Source organism: Podarcis bocagei (genome assembly GCF_964188305.1).
Source record: "Podarcis bocagei genome assembly, chromosome: 1".
In the NCBI taxonomy this organism is placed as follows: domain Eukaryota; kingdom Metazoa; phylum Chordata; class Lepidosauria; order Squamata; family Lacertidae; genus Podarcis; species Podarcis bocagei.
Genome location: NC_138125.1, coordinates 21,475,512 through 21,496,768, shown reverse-complemented (window position 1 = coordinate 21,496,768; position 21,257 = coordinate 21,475,512). Strand labels below are relative to the sequence as shown.

General features: G+C 45.0%; 1 protein-coding gene across 4 annotated transcripts in view; it reads right to left on the bottom strand.

Moving 5' to 3' along the window:
• The window catches only part of CLMN (calmin), a 78,849-nt gene that overhangs the window by 20,675 nt on the left and 36,917 nt on the right, over positions 1-21,257 (bottom strand). For 2 of the 4 annotated variants that reach the window (XM_081172829.1, XM_081172830.1), the window contains exons 2-5: positions 9,595-9,656; positions 8,521-8,616; positions 7,150-7,233; positions 1,934-2,026 (exon numbers count right to left, since the gene is read on the bottom strand). In XM_081172829.1, the coding sequence (XP_081028955.1) occupies positions 1,934-2,026; positions 7,150-7,233; positions 8,521-8,616; positions 9,595-9,656 (335 nt within the window). Of the gene's footprint in view, positions 1-1,933; positions 2,027-5,626; positions 5,783-7,149; positions 7,234-8,520; positions 8,617-9,594; positions 9,657-10,370; positions 10,470-21,257 lie in introns of those variants that run through there. The other 2 variants (XM_081172831.1, XM_081172832.1) reach the window with 2 other exon arrangements.

Below are 21,257 nucleotides of genomic sequence, written 5' to 3'. Positions count from 1 at the left end.
CCTATGTCCCCACTGTGGAAAGACATGTGGATCCAGAATTGGCCACCACTTACAGACTCACGGTTAAGACTGTTTTCATGGAAGACAATCTTACTCGGCTACGAGTGCTCGCCAAAGAAGCAGCAGCAATACAGTAAAAGAACAAGAAGTGGGATGATTTTGTGAAAGGGTATAGGATTGCATCCAATGATGATTTTGAAAGCCCTATTTCACTGCACAAATTAGACTGCCCAGTTTTTTCAGATTATCCTTGCGTACTACCCTCAGGAACAGCATTAGAGGAGGACAGTGAGAATCAAGTGGCTTGGGAAAAATGGGGTGCCATGCCTGGCACAACTGGGGCGTGCTTCGCCAGAAGCAGCTTAGTCATGCTGGCCACATGACCCGGCTGTACGCTGGCTCCCTCGGCCAATAAAGCAAGAAGAGCGCCGCAACCCCAGAGTCAGTCACGACTGGACCTAATGGTCAGGGGTCCCTTTACCTTTTACTAGCCCTCTGCCTGGCTCTGCCAACAGGGGGCAGAATCACAGCAGAGTAGGGCTAGGCAATATATCGATTTATTGTCCCAAATCGATTTGAAGTCCACATTGTCGTATCGGATTCATAACTATTGACTTGACAATATATCGCCAATTGTGTGTGTGTGTGTGTGTGTGTGTGTGTGTGTGAGAGAGAGAGAGAGAGAGAGAGAGAGAGAGAGAGAGAGATGCAAAAATCACAATGTGGGGAAAACTATGAAGCCAGCCAGTGCTTCTATTGATCCCGGTAGTGCCTGTTAACTCTGCTGACAAAGTTCTCCCCTGCCTGAGGCAGGGGGCAGCGAATCACAAGATCAGGTGCTGGCAGAAATCATGGTGAGGGGAAAACCGTGCCCCTAGATAGCTCCATCCTTATTTCAGACATTGTGATATATCAGTATATCGCAATGTTTAGCTGGTGATATATCACAATGCTGAAAACCTGATTATCACCCAACCCTACTGCAAAGGATCTTGCAGAGGGCGGGCAAGATATGGTAGCCAACAAGGGGACCCTGAAATGAGACATGTCAGGCTTAGGGTGAGAGCAGAACTGTGCTGGCTATGGATCTATTGGATCCTAAGCTAAGTGCTTCCTGGAGAGGAGCCTAATTTGGGTGTAAAGCTGGTGTAGAGGTGGAAAAGTGTGTGTGTGTGTGTGTGTGTGTGTGTGTAATGGCTGCAGACTCAGTGAAGGACCCTCCATACTGCACCTCCCTCAAAATCTGCCCAGGGAAGGAGAGGTGGGTGTGGGTGGGTAGGTAGAGGGGTAATACACTAGCCCATTGTCTGCTCTTATCCATGATTAAAGAGATTGAACTAGGTTACATCTGCACCAGACTTTTGAGAATGGTCAAGTTCACTGGCTGCATTCAATTCTTGGCATTTCAAGGCTCCCAGATCATTGAAATCCGTATCAGATTCCATCTTAGTACATGAAAGTAGTGCAAGTAATGCATATTAAAGGGCTTTAAAGCCTCGTTTCAGGACTCAGGTCTTAAGACTCATGTTGCTAAAAATGCACAAAGCAGCATTCAAGTGTTTTCAGCACAAAAATAGAAAACAAGATCTTCTGATCTGGGTTCCGGCCAGCAGCCACGTGCACACAAGGCAGGCTGGACAAGTACTTTGAGGCAGAAATCCATTTGCAAGGGCAATGAAGTGGACTGAGGGGTTTGCAAGGTGGGGGGAGGAAAGTGTAGTGACACCCAAGTGTCTCATCTATTTCGGTTTATCCAGGTTTGTTCATAAATTTACGGAGTCTTTAATGTAAGAAAAATGAAGACCCGACACAAAACGAGGTACATAGGAGAAACAATTCTGTTTCATTCCTTGCCTTTAGACATAACAAATCTGCATTCCGATGAAAGGTTTAATGGAAAAGCCAACATGTAACATTACCATTTGCTCCTTACCTGAAAAAACAGGATTATGTTCCATATCAGGCCCAGGACCATGGAAGAGTTTCCATCTGCTATTTCAGCTGCATCAATGCTAACCAGCTTCACCTACAGAAAAGGGGGTTGCAGGTTTTAAAAGACGTTTAAAAACAGGTAGACAAATGCACTCAAGTGCAGTTTTAATTACAGAATGCACATGTGTCACAACTAAAGGCCAGGGAACAGGGAGTTGCATTTTGCACTCATACTGGGTGAGGTTTTGGCTTGCAATGTATAAAGCTGGATTGCTTGCTTCTATGTATATCTAGTTCATGCAATATGATTGCAAGATAGCGGCTCACTGAAGACTGTTTTCTTTATGGGGGGGAGGGAGAGAGAGAGAGAGAGAGAGAGAGAAAGGAAGGAAGGAAGGAAGGAAGGAAGGAAGGAAGGAAGGAAGGAAGGAAGGAAGGAAGGGTGAAGCCACAGTGGCTGCTATGCACTCATGTAACTAGTTTGACCCTCAGTTGCATTATTCTTAAGGCCCTTGTGATGAAGTATTTACTTGATTATATTATGCATATTTGCAGATACATAATCTGCTGTCATTGTTCTGCTGAAGTCAGATTTATCAGGTCCATCTTGGCAGACAGCCTGCTGACGTGCAGCATGTGTGATTCGGGGAGGGGCAGGCATGGGTAGGCAAACTAAGGCCCGGGGGCCAGATCCAGTCCAATCGCCTTCTAGATCCAGCCCACGGACGGTCCGGGAATCAGCGCATTTTTACATGAGTAGAATGTGTGCTTTTATTTAAAATGCATCTCTGGGTTATTTGTGGGGCATAGGAATTCGTTCATTCCCCCCCCCAAAAAAAAATATAGGCCGGCTCCCCACAAGGTCTGAGGAACAGTGGACCGGCCCCCTGCTCAAAAAGTTTGCTGACCCTTCCTCTAAGGTGCCATCTGAGCTTCTGGGGTGATAGGAAAGCGGAACAGAATGCCACTCCAATACTAACTGGGCAGAGAAACACCTCTCCACTATCTTGGGAGGCTCAGCTATCACTCCAGATGCCTTCTCCATTTTTAAATGCTTGTTGAGCACGATCTGGGGAAGGGCCGTAGATCTGTGGCAGAACATCTGCTTTGCATTCTGAAGGTCGCAGGTTCAATCCCTGGCATTTTCAGGTAGGGCTGGAAGAGAACCCTGCCTGAAACCCTTGAAGCACTGCTGTCGGTCAGTGCAGACAATATTGAGCTAGATGGACCAGTGGTCTCTGTATAAAGGCAGCTTCCTACATTCCTATCAAGTTACCAAGGATTCTGGGTTTGAAGCCATGACAGGGCCCAGAGTTCCCACAGAGAGGTTTAATCCATATGACAAGGACCAGCTTATGTTTCTCCTTCAAACGACACACTCTCTTCTCTTGCTCATTCATTGCAAGCAGGATGGCAGAGCAGAAAAGAGAGAAATCCCCAGGCTGCCCATGATAGTGTTAAACCCTTGTGTTGCAATACAGGGCCTCAGACCTTTCTGAAACGCTGACAGTAAGAATATTGAGCCTCTCCCCACCTGTCACAATTCCTCTCAAGTTCTGCATTAACTACACACCATGGCTGTCCCTTCCCACCTCTTTCATGGTGGTTTAATATTTAAACTGCTGGCTCTCCATTGCCAAGGGAATGGTAACAACATTTCCCTGCCCTGCCCTGACTTTTCAAATTTGGTTAAACTGGCTTGAGATCAAGAGGGAAACCTTTTAACCCGTGGCTCAACTGCAACAATGGTTCAGTCCCGGTAAGATGTAACCAACGTCATATCATTCCTCAGAGGGGAGGCCACAAAGGCAGCGCATGGGCTGGAGCAGGTCCAGCCTACAAATCTTGCCAGTTGCAGTCAACATGGCCAATGGTGAGAGATGATGAGAGTCAGCACCATGTTTGATGCGCATGGAAAAATTTTAGGCTGGAAGTTTTTTTTTGGGGGGGGGGTGTTGTTTGCGTGTCCAGGCACAGTCCCACCCACTTCCGGGAGCCAGACCTCAGACCAAGGAAAACACATGACAACATATTTTAGGATTAAAATGGCCACAACTTTATTGAATTTCAAATGTAGGAAACCTTGGCTTAGGCATTGGGCGTATATCCCTCTCAGCCCCCAGCTGGGGGTCTGAGGCAAGACAGGGTCAATCGGTAATATGGGGGACACTGCAAAACGTGCGTTTACACAGCTGGCCCCCTCCCTGCACTGCTGAGGGAAGCTCTATGGCCCACTGCTGAGCGCTTGTGGTCAGAGACTCCCCTCAGGACCCCTCTAAGAGGGAACCCTGATATCGCCACCGCAGAAAGGGTCACCACAACATCCCTTCCTCTATTGTTGGACTAAAGGATTCTGCCCAAGGCCTAAAACTGCCACCCAAGACCATGAAATTGCCACCTCGCCGCCAAGACTACCTACAGCTGAAAACCACACCTCATGTCCTCATTCCTCAAGGCCCTGCTTCACATCCCACAACCAGTGTTCATTTCCCAATGGTGCATGTCGTCAGCTCTAAACAATTCCAGCTTGTACATTTTAATGTCCGGATGTTTAATCACTCGGCCCCCAATACACAGAGTCACAATGAAAATAGCCCTGTTCATTTAAACTTGTATGCTGGGCCGCAAACCTCGCCCACCGCCAGACCCGGTGAGCGGTTATTTAAGCACATCTCTATCCCACTGTAGCACTTACAGTTTGCAAAGTATAAAGTAAAGGTAAAGGGGCCCCTGACCATTAGGTCCAGTTGTGACCGACTCTGGGGTTGCAGCGCTCATCTCGCTTTATTGGCCGAGGGAGCCGGCGTACAGCTTCCAGGTCATGTGGCCAGCATGACTAAGCTGCTGCTGTCGAACCAGAGCAGCGCACGGAAACGCCATTTACCTTTCTGCCGGAGCAGTACCTATTTATCTTACTTGCACTTTGACGTGCTTTCGAACTGCTAGGTTGGCAGGAGCAGGGACCGAGCAACGGGAGCTCACCCCATTGTGGGGATTCGAACCGCCAACCTTCTGATCGGCAAGTCCTAGGCTCTGTGGTTTAACCCACAGTGCCACCCGCGTCCCTTTTTTTTGCAAAGTATATAACCACCCATATCTTTGTTTGGTTCTTGCTGCAACATCCACAAGAGGTGGATCACTCTTATTCCCATGCTGAAGATGGGCAATTATTGTGGGGAATTTGGGGCCCATCTCTTCCAGTCCCAAGCCTGACTTCTCGTTTTTTTCTGAGGTTTTCCAAAACTTCATACATACACTTCAATACATAGTAAAAACTCCCCCCCAACTTCCCAGCCCCATTCCCATGGTGTTTCTGTTTCTTTCCTTCTGCTGCACTGTCTTTTATCTCTTAAACCTTAACAAGAATACCATAACCTCTAATCCCTTCTGTTGTTCATAGTTCAAATCGTGCTCATGTGTTCATCATATAATAATATTTCTTTAAATTAATCTGAAAGGGTTAGACCTTCATTGTTAGACCAAGCCTGACTTTTCTTATCTACTGCCCAAGGTGGGTCCTGTGTTGGAATTTAAAATAGCCTATAAATGGGAAGCTGGTTAGATTTTGCCAGTGCTGGACTTCTCTTGAGTCACACAGCTGTTGCAAGTCCTTGGATTCGAGACCTGGTGGCCCTGGTTTCACCACCATACGTGAATAACTCTTCTACATCCTTTCCAACTAAGCATGACTTACAAGAATGAGATTGTGAAGACCCTTGGAAGGGGCTGGACACAAGAGACCAAATCAGTCCATCTGGCCTCTGAAAAGTTCAGTGTGTGCCTAAAGGAGTGTTTCACCTTACATAAGCTTTTAAAGCAAGGCAAGGCACCTTACTATGACATACCAAGGCCCCTGGCAACAGGGCTAGCATGAGCGTGTGAAGTGTGATGTCAGCAGCACATGCAGAATCCAGTGATAAGGGAGCAGAGCAACAACGGCCTAACAGAGACACTGCTGTGAGGCTGGGTGGTGATTTATAGGGCCACAGCTAAGCGACAGAGCATCTGCTTTGCGGGTCCAATCCCCGACACCTTCTGCTTGTCAGTGTAGACCAGGGACAGCCAACATGTCTTCCAGATCTTGTTGAATCACAGCTCCCATCATCTCTGGCCATCTTGCTGGGGATGATGGGAGCTGTAGTCCAAAAACATATGGAAAGCACTATGTTGGCTATCACAACGCTGAGCTAGCTGGGCCAACTGCCAGACTTGGTATACACAGTGGTGGTGTTTAACTGCTTGAGGTGAAACAGGAAGAGCCACCCTGTCACTCCTGCCACCACCACCACCACCAGCACTGATTTCAGATGGGAGCATGCTGATTTCAGGCGAGATCTCACCCAAATTGGGACAGATGGCAGAGGTGCTTATTTGCTGATGCGGTTCTCATGGCTGCCAATACCTGACTTGCTTTACATTGCTGCCCATCGCCCAGCCTTGAGAGGGAACTGTATCCATCTCCTCACCTTCACATAAGACTCCAAAATGGGTGTGAGTCATGCTTAGGGAAAAGGCCACAGCTCAGTGGTAGGGTACATGCTTTCATGCAGAAGGTTGTAGGTTCAATCCTTGGCTTCTCCAGTTGGTGCTGGGAGATAACCCAATCCTGGGCAGCTTCTGACAATGCTGAGTGAGATGGACCAATCTTCTGATTTAGTATAAGGCTGCTTTCTACATCCCTCCTTCTGCACTTGATGCAAAGGCAGCCTGCATAGCATCACTAGAGTGGGGTGGCATCCCCCCCACATAGTTACACAATGTTCAACCCCAGACCTTGCAGAATTCTAGAGTAACAGTTTCCATCTTTCTTTGCACAAAGCTCAAATGAGCTCTTGCTATAAATTGGGCAGAGAAATATAGAACTTGTGATGCTGAAAGCATTTTTTTTTGGGGGGGGGGGGGAGGAAAGTCAGATGACTCAAATCACCAACCGTCAGAGCAACTTGAGCCCAGCTGCTTAAAGGTTGCCGAACACAGGCATTTCTTTTATTTTCTTTTAATATTGGCCTCTTGATCCTTTAATCCAGTTGAACATTACGACATTAAAATAATAATTTGCGTCGAGAAGAACCCCTCCCTCTGCATACTGTATGCAGCCTTTCAGACACAACTTTAAACAAAACATAATTCCTTCAGCTTACACATTCCTCATTTTGGAGAGAGATATATTGCACTGGGAGAAGTGAAAAACAATTCAACAGCTTTCGAATCACTTACATTGCTGTCCTCCAAAAACTTAAGGGCTTTTGCGATATTGTTCAGTCGAAAAATACGATGGGTTGAGGGCTTGTATTCATGTAGCTAAAGAAAAGAGGGAAGTAAGCCAGTTAGTGCTTTTTAAAATGCATTATTGAAGGGGGAAAGGCTGTGGCATCTGCTTTGCATGCAGAAGGTCCCAGGTTCAAACCTACTGCCTGAAACCCTGGAAAGACATTGCCAGACAGTGCAGACTCTACTGAGCTAATTCTGAGCACATCTAAAAGGAAGTAAACACCAGTAACTCAAACTGGAACGTTTGCAGAGGAGAGTGACTGAGGTGATCAAGGGTCTGGAAACCAAGCCTTATGAGGAACGCTTGCGGAGGTTGGGTATGTTTAGCCTGGAAACCTGGGAGGATATATGATAGCCGTCTTGTCACATGGAAGATGGAGCAAGCTTGTTTTCTCCTGCTCTGGAGGGTAGGACTCGAACCAATGGCTTGAAGTTACAAGAAAGAAGATTCTGACTCAACCTTTTGACAGCAACAGCTGTTCAGCAGTGGAACAGGCTCCCTCAGAAGATGGCGACTTTCCTTCCTTGGAGGTTTTAAAGCAGAGGGTGTCTGGCCACCTGTCATAAATGCTTCAGTCGAGATTCTTGCATTGCAGGGGGTTGGACTAGATGACCCCCCCGGATCCCTTCCATCTCTGCAATTCTATGATTCTATGACTGCAGTTATAACTGCCAACACTTGCTGTGTCCATGTACTTTCTATGAACCACATGCAACTAGGATATACAGACTGGCTGCAGCTGCCCACCTCAAGATATATTTCTGATGTGGTCCTTGGGTGTTGAAAAGGCTCAATTTTATCACAAATGCTGGGAAAGCAGTAACTGTGAGTGTTTAGCTCTGCCTGGACCTCAGACTGGAGGTATCTTCAGAGGATGAGCAGAGGAACTTGACTCACCCACCACCTGCAAACCTCACACTGTCATTGGCTATGAAGAGCCATTGGATCCAAACCCCATTCCTTCCACAGGACTGGCGTCCCCCTGCACCAACTGCCTGAGCTAGGACAGTGACCCACCATTTCTGCCCTAGCCCCATAGGAGCAGGACAGCCCGGCTGGAGCAACCACCAAAGAGGACAGCTAGCTGAACACAAGGCCACACAGATGGAAGGGGAAGCCACAGGGTACACTTGTCCAGATCAGGGCCTGGCTGAGAGCCAGAAAGGGGTGGAGCCACCAGTTCCTACGTAAAGCGTCCGATGTGAGCCACTTCATGGCTGAAGAAACAGCTTTCTTACAAAATCCAGCCCTCCTGACCTGGTAAAAACAGGCAACATCATGTCAGACAGAGGCTGTTAACGAAGGTTTACACCTACCAGATTTTGCCCAGAGAGAACTTCCAGCAGAGCCATCAAAATTTTGCCATCTTTAACGTCAACCAACAAATCTTTCACTTCCAGAGGGGGGCTGCACTGTGAAGAAAGAAAGGGGTACAGGATTGAGAAAGGTGACCTTTGGCTCTGTCACAGGGCGAGCTAAACAGTAAATCACACAGTTCAAAATTGGGAGTCAACTCGTTATTTGCAAACACTGTCTTCATAGACTTAGAGGGGTATCAGACCTAAAGAGCACAGAAGCTCATTCCCTGTAGGTCTTACTCCACGAAATCAGTTGCCGAGACTGAAGGTCCCCCCTCCCCACGGTTGTCTATGTCTCCACCTCTTCAGGACAAGCAATCAGAGACTATGCCTGTATGCCTGTTTTTGCTCCTCCCATTTCATGCTTCTTCTAGTTTTGGGCATCATGGGGAAAGTGGAGACACCCGTGACTCTTCACCACCATGACTCATCTCTGCCTCTTCACCTCTCTCCTTCCACTAGCCTGATGAGGCTTCTGATTCTGAACTTCTCTTTGCCACAAACTCTCCCTGTTCACTAAGCCCTGTCACCTCTTCAGCTTCCAACACCTCCTCCTCCCAGTCTTCTCCCTCTGACCACTCATCAGCGTTCCACCACCAATCCCCACGCTCTGAGTCTTCTTCCTTTGGGGGTTTCCCAGCTGGTTCCTCCCACCACTTCTCTGTGTCCAACGAGTCCATGATAGGCACTCAGTTGGAAAGGACCTCAATGGTCATCCAGACCACCTGCAAATGTATAATCAGATAATAAATATTTAAGGAATAATATAAATCCCTATCCTTTCTCATCCACTTTTCAATAACTGCAATTTTTAAAAATGATTGTTGGTTTATTATTGCTGTTGTTATCTATACAACCTTCATCCTAAGGTCCCAGGGCAGGTTACAATTAAAACATTATATTCAAAACAGTTTTAAACAACTTAAAATCACAGAGATAAGGTGGGTCCCAAAAATACACATCCAAAATGCTAAAAGCCAAGATAGAAAGGTGTATAATATCTGAATGGGCTAATTTGTTCAGCAGACTTACCTTTTCCAAATGTAGATTTATCCAACGGGTAAAAGTCCTTTTCTGCACATTTTCCCTTTCCACTAGAAAGGAAAGATATAAAGAAACTCGGGTTTATTAAAAAGGGAAAGCGCCTATTTAGCAAAGTGAATCTGCTTAGGAGAAGCAAGGTTTGGCTTTCAGTGCAACTGTGGACTTATATGTCATGCAATCTACGAAAACAACATTAAGGACACTTGCCGAAAGAACACCAGAGGATGCTCCCAGCATCATTGAGCCACATTTGATTCACATGTCTCTCGCTGCTTGCCCCTTTTCTATTGCAGAACTCCCAATACGAACCATTTCAATCTGCATAGCTCACAGAGGCTCCATAAATGTAATACCATTTCCAAAAACCCAATTAAACATGTTCTTTTTGCACCTATCCTTGTGAAAAGCAGCAGTCAAAAAGGAAGAAAGAAAAATCTGTCCAAGTCTTAAGATGTCTGCTCACATACATATGGTTTACTGAATCTGTGTTGGCTTTTTCTGGGCATCCAGAGAGCAGTAACAGGATTATAAATCTCATAATTACATACAACACACGGCTAGGCCTGTTCACCAATCCACGGCACCATGCCAGAAAGAAGTCATGTTTGCTAGAACTCAGTAATATAAACAGTAAAAAAGAGAGAGAGAACAGTCTGGTTTCAGTTTTAACCTTCCAAGAGTTCCAGACTCAATAAAGACAACAGGAACTCAAGAGGAGAAATGATCACCAGGCAGCTGACTTCAAAACTAGGCTTAACTCTTACTCTCAACTCAAGTTTGAAGCAGCACACCGAGACCAGTCGTTGCTTGTTCTCCCTCTGCACTCGGGACTCCAGAACCCCTTCAGCATTTGTGTGTAAAGACGTGACAATGGCTCATTGGCATTCTAGAGCCCCGGCGCACCCAGGTCATGTTCCCATGGTATGCCTCTGCAAGATGATGCAAACTGAGTCAGCAGCAAAAGTAACCCAGTCTGAGATTCATAGAGTTGGAAGGGACCCTGAGGTCGCCCTTGCAATGAAGGAATATGCAGCTGTCCCATATGGAGATCGAACCTGCAACCACGGAGTTATCAGCACCAGGCTATAACCCACTGAGCTTTGCATGCAGGTGCTGCAACTCAGATTAACTAGTTAACAAAAATCAGAGCAGGGTAGCGAGGAAATGAACAGTACGGGACAGGAAAGGGTTGTGTTGGAGCTACCCTTGAGGTTGGTCTGGAGGCTGCAGTCAGTGCAGAGCACAGTAGCTAGATTGCTTGTGGGAGCAAACTACTGCCAGCATATAATACCTGTTATATGTTATAAAAAAAATCATTCCTACACACACAAACATCCTAGATCACTGGATCAGTTTTGAATGAAGTATGATTGCATCTTGCGTGCAAATAATTTGTGCTCTCTGTTCCTGTTCTTGAAAATGCAAATAAAAATAAAACAACAAAAACAACTTGTGCAATTTCAACCTTATGCACTTGAAAGCCGGCCAGTTGAATTTATGGACATGCATAAACAACATAGAACAAGGGAACCGGGGGGTGGGGGTGGGGGTGGAGGGAAGTCAGGGGATTCTAGTAGTCCCGGGTTTTGGATTCAATGTGGATTGTTTATATAGTTGTTTTAAGGTTTTGATGTATGGTTTTTCTTTTCCATGTGATGTTTAGTTGTTGTAAAATTAATAAAAATATTATTTCTGTTTTTAAAAAAGAAAGCCGGCCAGCTGAAATCCCGCAAATTAATTGCATGCAAAGCAGAAAGCTTAAGAGCTCCTTTTGCACCAGGTTTTTCTGGTGCAGAAAGAGCTTTTAAGGTATCTGCCTTGCTTACCAGGTTCTGGGACACTCTCACAAGTTCTTCAGGGATCGTGAGCTCTTGCAAAAGCATTCTGGAGCCCAGGAAGCAAGGCTTAAAAGCTGCCCATCTTGCTTAGAAGGCAAGGATGGTTTGTGTGGAAAGAGAAGCAGAAAGGTGGCAAATGAATTTTACAAGCAATGTGGACAAGATGACTAAAGCATGCAAAACCAGGCTCTGGCACATTGAGTGGACAAGACCAATAGTGGGACCAACGGTCAAGAAGGTGGTTTCTGCACATGCTGTAGAGGGAAGTGAGGGGCAGATGGGGCTCATCAACCTGGGAAGGTAGCCCATCTAGGAGAAGGAAAACTCTGATCCTAAACCTCTGCTGCCTTGCAGGATATCTTTGGGAGAAGAAAAGGCTAAGGAGTAAACGCTACAGAAATTTGGAGTCCCCAAGACTAAGATCATGGCCACTGGTCCCATCACCTCCTGGCAAATAGAAGGAGAAGAAATGGAGGCAGTGAGAGATTTTACTTTCTTGGGCTCCACGATCACTGCAGATGGTGACAGCAGCCACGAAATTAAAAGATGCCTGCTTCTTGGGAGAAAAGCAATGACAAACCTAGACAGCATCTTAAAAAGCAGAGACATCACCTTGCCAACAAAGGTCCGTATAGTTAAAGCTATGGTTTTCCCAGTAGTGATGTATGGAAGTGAGAGCTGGACCATAAAGAAGGCTGATCGCCGAAGAATTGATGCTTTTGAATTATGGTGCTGGAGGAGACTCTTGAGAGTCCCACGGACTGCAAGAAGATCAAACGTATCCATTTTTAAGGAAATGAGCCCTGAGTGCTCACTGGAAGGACAGATCATGAAGCTGAGGCTCCAGTACTTTGGCCACCTCATGAGAAGAGAAGATTCCCTGGAAAAGACCCTGATGCTGGGAAAGATGGAGGGCACAAGGAGAAGGGGACGACAGAGGACGAGATGGTTGGACAGTGTTCTCAAAGCTACCAACATGAGTTTGACCAAGCTACAGGAGGCGGTGGAAGACAGGAGTGCCTGGTGTGCACTGGTCCATGGGGTCACAAAGAGTCGGACACGACTAAACAACAAGACAGTTGAATAGCACCTTGTATGCCTCTTTCCGGCAACTCCTTCAGCCAAGCTGGTGCCAAACATATTGCTCTGCTTTCTTTTGGACCACATCAGCGAGACCATGGGGGGGGGTCTTGTTGTGTGGGCAGCCCAGGACCCCCATACACACTGCCCAGGCTTGCACCCCAGGGAGGTCACTTTGGTGCTGCTAACACAGCCATTACGACTTCACCCCCGGAGGCACACTCCATTGTCTCTCAACAATGTGCATCCAACTATCAAACTGCAATAGTAGGAGGAAGGCTAGGCAGGGGGAGGGCTGGAGGGACTGGGAGTCCCTTTTATATTACAGTTGTTTCTGCCCTTCAACATCTTTTAAAATACATACTTTTCACAACCAACACGAAATTAACACTGGCTCAGTTCATTTGAGGCTCTTCTCAAGGTTGTGATGTGACTAGAGCATACTAAATTCAGGCAGTGCAATCCAAATCCTTGGAGATAGTGGAAAGACCGTGAAAGCAAACAGAATTAGAGAGGACAGAGTATTAATAGTTCTGAAAAAGGCTGTGCAATGGTTACTGGCTTTATGGGAACATTACTGAGGCTAAACAGAATCATCTCTGGCTCAAGTCAGAACTTCTGGAGCTCGCCAGATGGATCCACAGCTTCTTCCAGAGTGGACTTGCATCTGGCCAAGCCATTAAGGGTGTGCAACACCACACATTTAAGGGAGATTTGTTTAACCAGATCATGGCAGCTAGGCAATTGCCTTCTTCCAGTTTTTAAGCAAGGCCTCTAAAACTGGTCCATCTGTTCTTTAGGAGTGCAGTAGAATTCTAGATTTTATTTTTCTTTCTTTTTAGTCATGGGAAATGCAACAACTTTTTCTGCTGTTTGCAAGACCAGCATCCACCATTTTGTACTACCCAAGGGATCTGAGAAGGGGCGGGGAATTTGCTTCTTCAATTGAGTAGTACTTTAAACAAAAACGACAAAAAGGCCTCATGAGTTTGCATTGGATTTGGCTACCACTTAATAAAATGATGTTAGTTACTAAAAATAGTCCCTCTTGTTTTACTGGATTAGAACAGTAAAGCCTAATTTAATTGAAAAATAACTTCACCCTGTGTTCTTTTATTCCTGGAGGTTGCCAAGCTTTAAATTGCTCAAGTTATGAGTTTACCTACTCCGATTTTCAAATCATTCGTAGTGGCAAAATCGCACAGATATTCTCTTTCTTCTCTCCCCCTCCCTTTATTTCAGGATTCTGTGGAGATTTCATTTGGTGGGTAGAAAACACTCCATTGGGAGGACTAGACGGTGCTGGATTTTGATGGGATCCAGCAGGCTCCTTCTTATATTATGGGATGGGATGTGGGAGAGAGACTGAGTTAAAGAAGAAAGGGTTAAATTCCCTTCACGTCTGCTCTGATCCCAGCAAATAATTATACAAACACCTCGCTGAAGTTTAAAAACCTGTATCCTAGCATTTCTTTCGGCTCTTTGTCAGAGGTATTTTCCAGAATTGTTGAACTGTCAGTGTTTTTCTTTTTTTAAGTATTTCACACACCTGTTATTCTCCACTCTCCTATCATATCTCAACAGAATCTCTTCTCATTCAGACAAACTGGTGTCAGAAAATCTGGTTGCACACTTTACGAACTACCGTCAGCAATCCCATCCACTCCCACTTCCTTAAAAATCCAGATGCCGTTCCATTTCAGTTTTATTTTTGGCCACTGTGAACACACCGCATATTTTAAAATCTATTCCTATCTTCGAGAAACAGAGTTTATGCTATAATTTTCTCTGGCAATGGGTTATACAGCCATTCTTGATGGGATTATCTTCTATCTTGTTAATTATGGTGAAAAACACCCTGGAATTCTGAAATATGAAGTTACAGCGGAATGGGTAATTATACCAAATTACATAATGAAACATACACTTACTGCTATTTCATCCATGGCCAATACTACTCTGTAAGATTCACAAAGGACCAGCCCTACCATTGGGTAGGATGAAGCAGACCTCAACCTCACCTTCCTCTTTTAACAAACTTTTTGGTCTTTCCCAGTCTGCACCTGTATCAGAATTGTTTTTATTTTTTTATTTTATCACTTGCTGTTTGCCAACTTGTGCTCCTCTGGGAAGAAGGGCAGGATATAAGTTAAAGAAATGAATGGCAGGCTTGGGGTTGCTATTAAAAGGGCAATTTGTCATTTAGTTAATTTCACTGTTTTACCACTAGGGTTCCAGCAACTGGTATTCAGAAAAATTGCTACCTCGCAACTGTGGGCACAGAACATATCATGTCTTGCTAGCAACCACAATAGAATCATAGAATTATAGAGTTGGAAGGGACCCCCAGAGTCATCTAGTCCAACCCCCTGCAATGCAGGAATCTCAGCTAAGGTAAAGATAAAGGGACCCCTGACCATTAGGTCCAGTCATGGCCGACTCTGGGGTTGCGGCGCTCAACTCGCTTTATTGGCCGAGGGAGCCGGCGTACAGCTTCCGGGTCCTGTGGCCAGCATGACTAAGCTGCTTCTGGTGAACCAGAGCTGCGCACGGATATGCTGTTTACCTTCCCGCTGGAGTGGTACCTATTTATCTACTTGCACTTTGATGTGCTTTCAAACTGCTAGTTTGGCAGGAGCAGGGACCGAGCAACGGGAGCTCACCCCATCGTGGGGATTCGAACCGCCGACCTTCTGAACGGCAAGTTCTAGGCTCAGTGGTTTAACCCACAGCGCCACCTGCGTCCCAATCTCAGCTAAAGCATCCATAATACATGGCCATCCAACCTCTGCTTTAAAAACTCTAAGGAAGGAGAGACCACAGCCTCCCAAGGGAGACTGTTTCACTGTTGAACAACCCTCCCTCCATAGAAAAGGATCCTTACTTCAGATCCTTGCCCTCAAGCACATGGTTTGCTGTACACAGAATAAATACGTTTCATGGGACAGGGTGGAGCTCAGCAGCCCTTCGCCTCCACCTAACTGCTTACATGCCGCAAACACCCATACAAGGCTCTGTTCAGATCTCAAACTATCATCTGCTTGTAGAGCGTTGTGTTTATACAAAAACATATGGCAAACAGTTTGAAAGTCCTGCTAACTTAGTTTGTGAGAACATGGGCCAGGCTGCACAAGGCTGAACCGGTTTTGCACCTTAGGAGGAGGAGATGAAAGACTTGACTGTGTGTGTGTCGTTGTTTGTTTCAATTCACCATGTCTTCATTTGCTTCAACCTTGATAGGAAAGTCAGAACTAGAGCAAAACGTTCTGTCCATGATGGAGCTTAACATTTGTCCCAGGAGTCGTGTGAAATTCCATGTCCCCTGCCAGGGAAAGGAATCATTGTTCATAAAATGTATTTCTAAACTGAGTTGCTATTACTATTTGGTTTAGAATACAAATTGTCCTGTAACTGTCTCCTTCCTTGTCTCCTTCCTTGGAGGTTTTTAAGCAGAGGTTGGATGACCATCTGTCACGGAAGCTTTAGCTGAGATTCCTGCATTGCAAGGGGTTGGACTAGATGACCCATGGGTCCCTTCCAACTCTACAAATCTATGATTCCATGCTAATCAATGTCTTATGCAGACTGTTTTGACTCACCAATTCCACCACCATATTCATTGCAGAATTTAGCTTTAAATAAATCAGTTCTCTGTCTGACGGGCTGAAAGAGGACAATCCTCTATTAGAGGGAGCCCTGTATCTGAAAGACCATCCAGTCCTAGTTCAGTTTAAAGATAAAGAACCCTAAGAGAAGCAACCAAGAAGGGCCTGGAAGTTACCACCAGACTAGGCAGGACACACCACATCTGTTTTCAGCCTTCCTCACTATGGAAAGTTGTAAAAAAGTAAAGGGACCCCTGGCCGCTTCTGGCGAACCAGAGCAGCACACGGAAACGCCATTTACCCTCTTGCCAGAGCAGTACCTATTTATCTACTTGCACTTTGACATGCTTTCAAACTGCTAGGTTGGCAGAAGCAAGGACCAAGCAACGGGAGCTCACCCCATTGCGGGGATTCGAACCGCCAACCTTCTGATCGGCAAGCCCTAGGCTTTGTGGTTTAGACCACAGCGCCACTTCTGTACTTCTAATTCACATTATAGTAAATCTTTCTAAATTTGCACCTATGCAGATACAAATTAGCACATGCACATTTTATGCAAACGATTCCCCCACTTAGTCCTCTTTTGGATTGATCGGTTTCCTCTCTTTCATTTATTATTATTTTTTAGGATGATCCTTCCTTCCCCTTAGATGCATGCTGTACTTTGGTGGGCAGCCACACTGATCAATTAATCTGTGTCCCCAAGACTAGAAACACGACTGGGCTAAGAAGGAGGTAGCCACTGGGGTACCATCCAGATGTTGCCATACCCATCACCCCTGACTATGGGTCATACTGACTGGGGCTGGTGGGAATTGTGGGACAATTCTATGATCTTACGAACATATGGGAAGCACCACATTGGCTACCCGTGACCTAATACTAAAAACTGATGTTTATCGGCAGGGGAAAAACAAAAAACAAGGCAGGTTTTACAGTTTCTTTGACTGATAATATGGGGATACAATCAACTGCCAGTTGTCTTCTGTGCAAGCCCCACTGAAAAGGACATCTGTGGTCACTGGAGTTTGCTTAATGAAGGAAGTTGGAGCAATGATGATTGCCAAAGGCCGGAAAACTGATTTGGACTTAACTATGGTCATTTGGTGCACTCGTATCTGGACATTAGCCCTCTTGGGAAAAATGATTTATGCAGTTCGTAAAGCCTGTAGGCACTCTAGGAAGGCCACATTTTAAACAACATGGATTGCCTTTTTCTCAGTTATCAACGAATTGACAGAGGGGAGGAAGTCTTCGTGAACTAACGGGTTTCTGGAGACATTTCTCCATCAACTAGACCAGTGGTTCCCAATCCGCTAAGTACTGAGGACCGCCTTGTTTTTCAAAAGTCAAACCATGGACTCGCTACTTTCGAAAAATGTTATATCTCTTTGGCAGTTTTTGTTAGGTGAATGGCGCCACAGCCCCCCTGGGTGGGTTATGAAGATTCCCTGGGGTTGGTGGACTACCAATTGGGAACCACCAGACTAAACAATTACTGTCAGATCCAGGATATTTCTCCTCCATTTTCCTCCTCCTTAAACTTTTTTTCTGCTCCTACTCAGACAAGAGTACCTGTACTATTTGTTCACTTTATTGAGAAAGCAATAATACGTTGTTTTTAAAAGAAGCTAGCACATGATTGCACTTTCCCATAGGAGAAATCTGCCACTAGATAGATAGATAGATAGATAGATAGATAGATAGATATTTTTCTAGAAAAAGAGGTGCCAGATCTCACCATGAACACCTCCCTTATTCTCTTGTAATAGCAATGGCGCCCACCTGAGAGGTGCCATAACTGAGTTCCAGTGAGTTCCGGCTGAAAAAACAGTCCTGGATATACAGCTATATGGCACTCAACCTAAATGGGATATGGTCAAAATAGACTACAAGGACAGCACAGTTTTCTGGTCTTAGCTGAATAAAAATTCAATGCAAGGAAGGCGGGGGGGGGGCAGCGGCAACAACTGTGCACATGACAGCAGGAGGGAGAGTGAGTTGTCATGGCCCACTAAGAACCTGCACCACCCTTAAAGAGGTCAGATGGTCAAGTCTGCACTGAGTCTAACAGTTTGTGGGTTTCAATATTTGAGTTCATTTGGCCATTAGCCCATACTGAAGGTCACAGGTCCACTGAAAATGCCTGGAATTTCCCAACAATAATTTAGCTTCCCTGCTAGCTACAAAATAAGGTAACTCTTTGACAAAATTCTGACTATGCCAGGCTTCAGCAATGTCTAAGGAGTATTTGAACAGCCATTTCCTGAAAACGGATCCCCACTTGTATCACAAACAAATCATTTGCAGCACTTATCTCCTTGAGCTTTCTACATTCTGGAACTTGAGCCCATGTGAAACACGCAAAGAATTTTCCACAGTGAGCCATTGTCATATTTTATTTTTTTTTACAATATAGTGAAGAGGACAATATGTATTTAGCCCCAAAAATTTGTATCAAGGATGGGAGGTGCAGTCTAAAAATATTTAGAGGGCACCAGGTTCAGGAAAACTGATGCAAGGTATCAAGATGTGTTATATATAACCCATTGAGCATCACAATTATTAGGCATCGACACCAGCATGCATGTTGGGCTTCATTTTTCTCATCACCCATCAACAAAAAATTTTGCTACTGGCCTCAGAGAGGGAAGGAGGAAGACAGCTTTGCAAAATGAGTTATCAACCCACAAAAATGTTTATGAGGCCTAGATATATCCATGACTCATTTGTAGGCTAAAGGAAGGGGAATCAGCTCTTGTAAAGCTTCCCTGCCCAGTTGCTGGACGCTGTTGCATGTGGCTACTTCAAACACTAGGTCAGGATTCTTCCTTTTTGCCTTTTTAAAAGTAAAACCTTAAAGGCTTCAAAGTGTTCCGGGTGGCCTACCGTAACCATAGCAATGCAAACAACACCAAAACTGGATTAAGGATCTTAAATAGCAACCAACCCTTAAAATCCAAGGACAACCTGGTGCCTCCTCAAATCCCTGCCCATTGGCCATGCTGGTCAGGGCTGGCAGGAGGGATGTGTGTATTGATGATATACAATGTCCAGACTCTTTATAGTCAAAAGAACTTTACATTCATAAGCATATAACTGAGGAGAATCGATTTACAATCCCATGTTTTTTCACTTTGTTCCTTATAGAGAGCTCTTCCTATTAACTTTTAGGGATCTTCCTCTTTGTCTATTTTGCTTCAGACAGATCACAGTAACACACACTGTCCTCATCACTATCCAGAGAAGCCTCTCTCAGCAGCCATTCTCCTCTCACAGAGAGAGAAGAACAGAAAACAGTAAAAAAATGACAGTTACTGGAATAACAGTCACAACAGAATGGAATGCCTCTCTCATGTGATTCACAGTCAGCCAATCACATGAGAGAGCTACTGCCAAAGGAAAAAACCCATGCTAAAAATACACAGCAATTTGAAATAAGCAAACATTCCCATTTCAGGAAATTAAACCATTATCAGCCCAGCTATATGATTGCCAGGACAATGGGAGTTGTAGTCCCAAACATCTGGAGGGCACCACACTAGCAAAAGCTGTTTTAGGTCCTATTTCTGTGCAATTAAACAAAAAATGCTTTCCTGCTAAGCAGCATTCAAACTGGAGGCAGATAAGGCAACTGCTCACCTCCTGGGTCTCTTGGATAGGCATCAGAGGAGCCATAATAAAATATCCAAGCCCTTCAATCTGTGACACTGATCTGAACTTAGGATTCCCCTTGAGGGGCTCAAGAATCATGTTGCCAGGCAGCAGCGGATCACCATGTGGCCTAAATGTTTGATGACGAGATTTTGGTCCCTACACAGACTCATTAAAAGGATGTATCACATGGCACCACAGTCTCTGAGCAGATCCTACATGGTGGTATGAAGCCTCTGTTCACTTCCTTATCCATGCCTCAAACATTTCATGCTTTAATGAAGCTGGTTTAGCATACAAACAAATTTTAAAACAGTATTTCTCGGAATAGCCAAGCTCCTACGACACAACTCTTTAGATCCATCAACCTAAGAATGCAAGTGAGAGGCCCACAGAGCTCTGTCCCTGTTATGTACTGAGTTGAATAGGATTCAGAATGCAGCAGTCTGATTGGTCCTAGAACAATAGGGTCTAGAATGCAGCAGTCTGATTGGTCCACAGGAGCCACCCAATCCAGCTCCAGGTGGAAGTGAATCCGCAACCTGATTGGCCTACAGGTGAATCCCGGAATTAGCCAATCACGTGGGGCCCATTGTGTAAAATAATGTATATAAAGCAGACATTCTGGGGGAACTTCTATTCTCCTCACCACTATGAGCTCAATAAAGAGCATGAAATCCACTCTCGACTCCGAGTATATTTCTTTTTTTTTTTATATAAATTTTTATTTGGTTTTCTGCTTTTATAAAAACAAAACACACACAAAGAAAAGACACAAAACAAAAACATGTATAAAATCAGCAAATCCCCATTTCATAACCTTGTTTCCTGACTTCCCCCCACCCCCCCTCGTGCATCCCAGTTCCCAAGATTATATCAGCAAGTTGGTGTTTCTCCTCTTAACCATCTTATTCATCTTATTACCTCTTTTATAATAAAAATTGATTTTCCTAAGTTGGACTTAAGTTCTCTTCCATCGATTTTCATTTTGTCTTAATTAAGAGTCATATTAACCAAACCTAAAAGTCTTAAGAGTTTTTAAAAATCTCCTCTTCCCTCCCTCCCATCCCCGGTTTTTGTCCCTTCCCAATAGAAATCCAAATTCGAGATTCTCAGCCTGGGTTCCTCACGTCCGAGGCTTTCAAGTCAATTTCAGTCCCTCTCCGCCTGTCTTGTTGGTAGTCCTTTATGTCAGTCGTCGAGTCTGGAAAAAGTTCTTTCACCATCAAAGTGTATTCTCTTCCCACAAGGAGATTTGAAAGTAACTGCTGAAAAATTTCCACAAAGCCTGTATCTTCAAAATCAGAGTCCAAACGGAGGCCCCAGTCATATTTCTTTATTTTAAGTTCCTGTATTCCATATTGCCCCGGGACCTCCTCCTTCTTCTTCTGTGTCTTTCGCAGACTTGTGGTAGATAAGTTCCCAGCGTCTCCTTGCTTGTGTTCCACAGATGTCAGCTTTTGGTTGTTGCTTC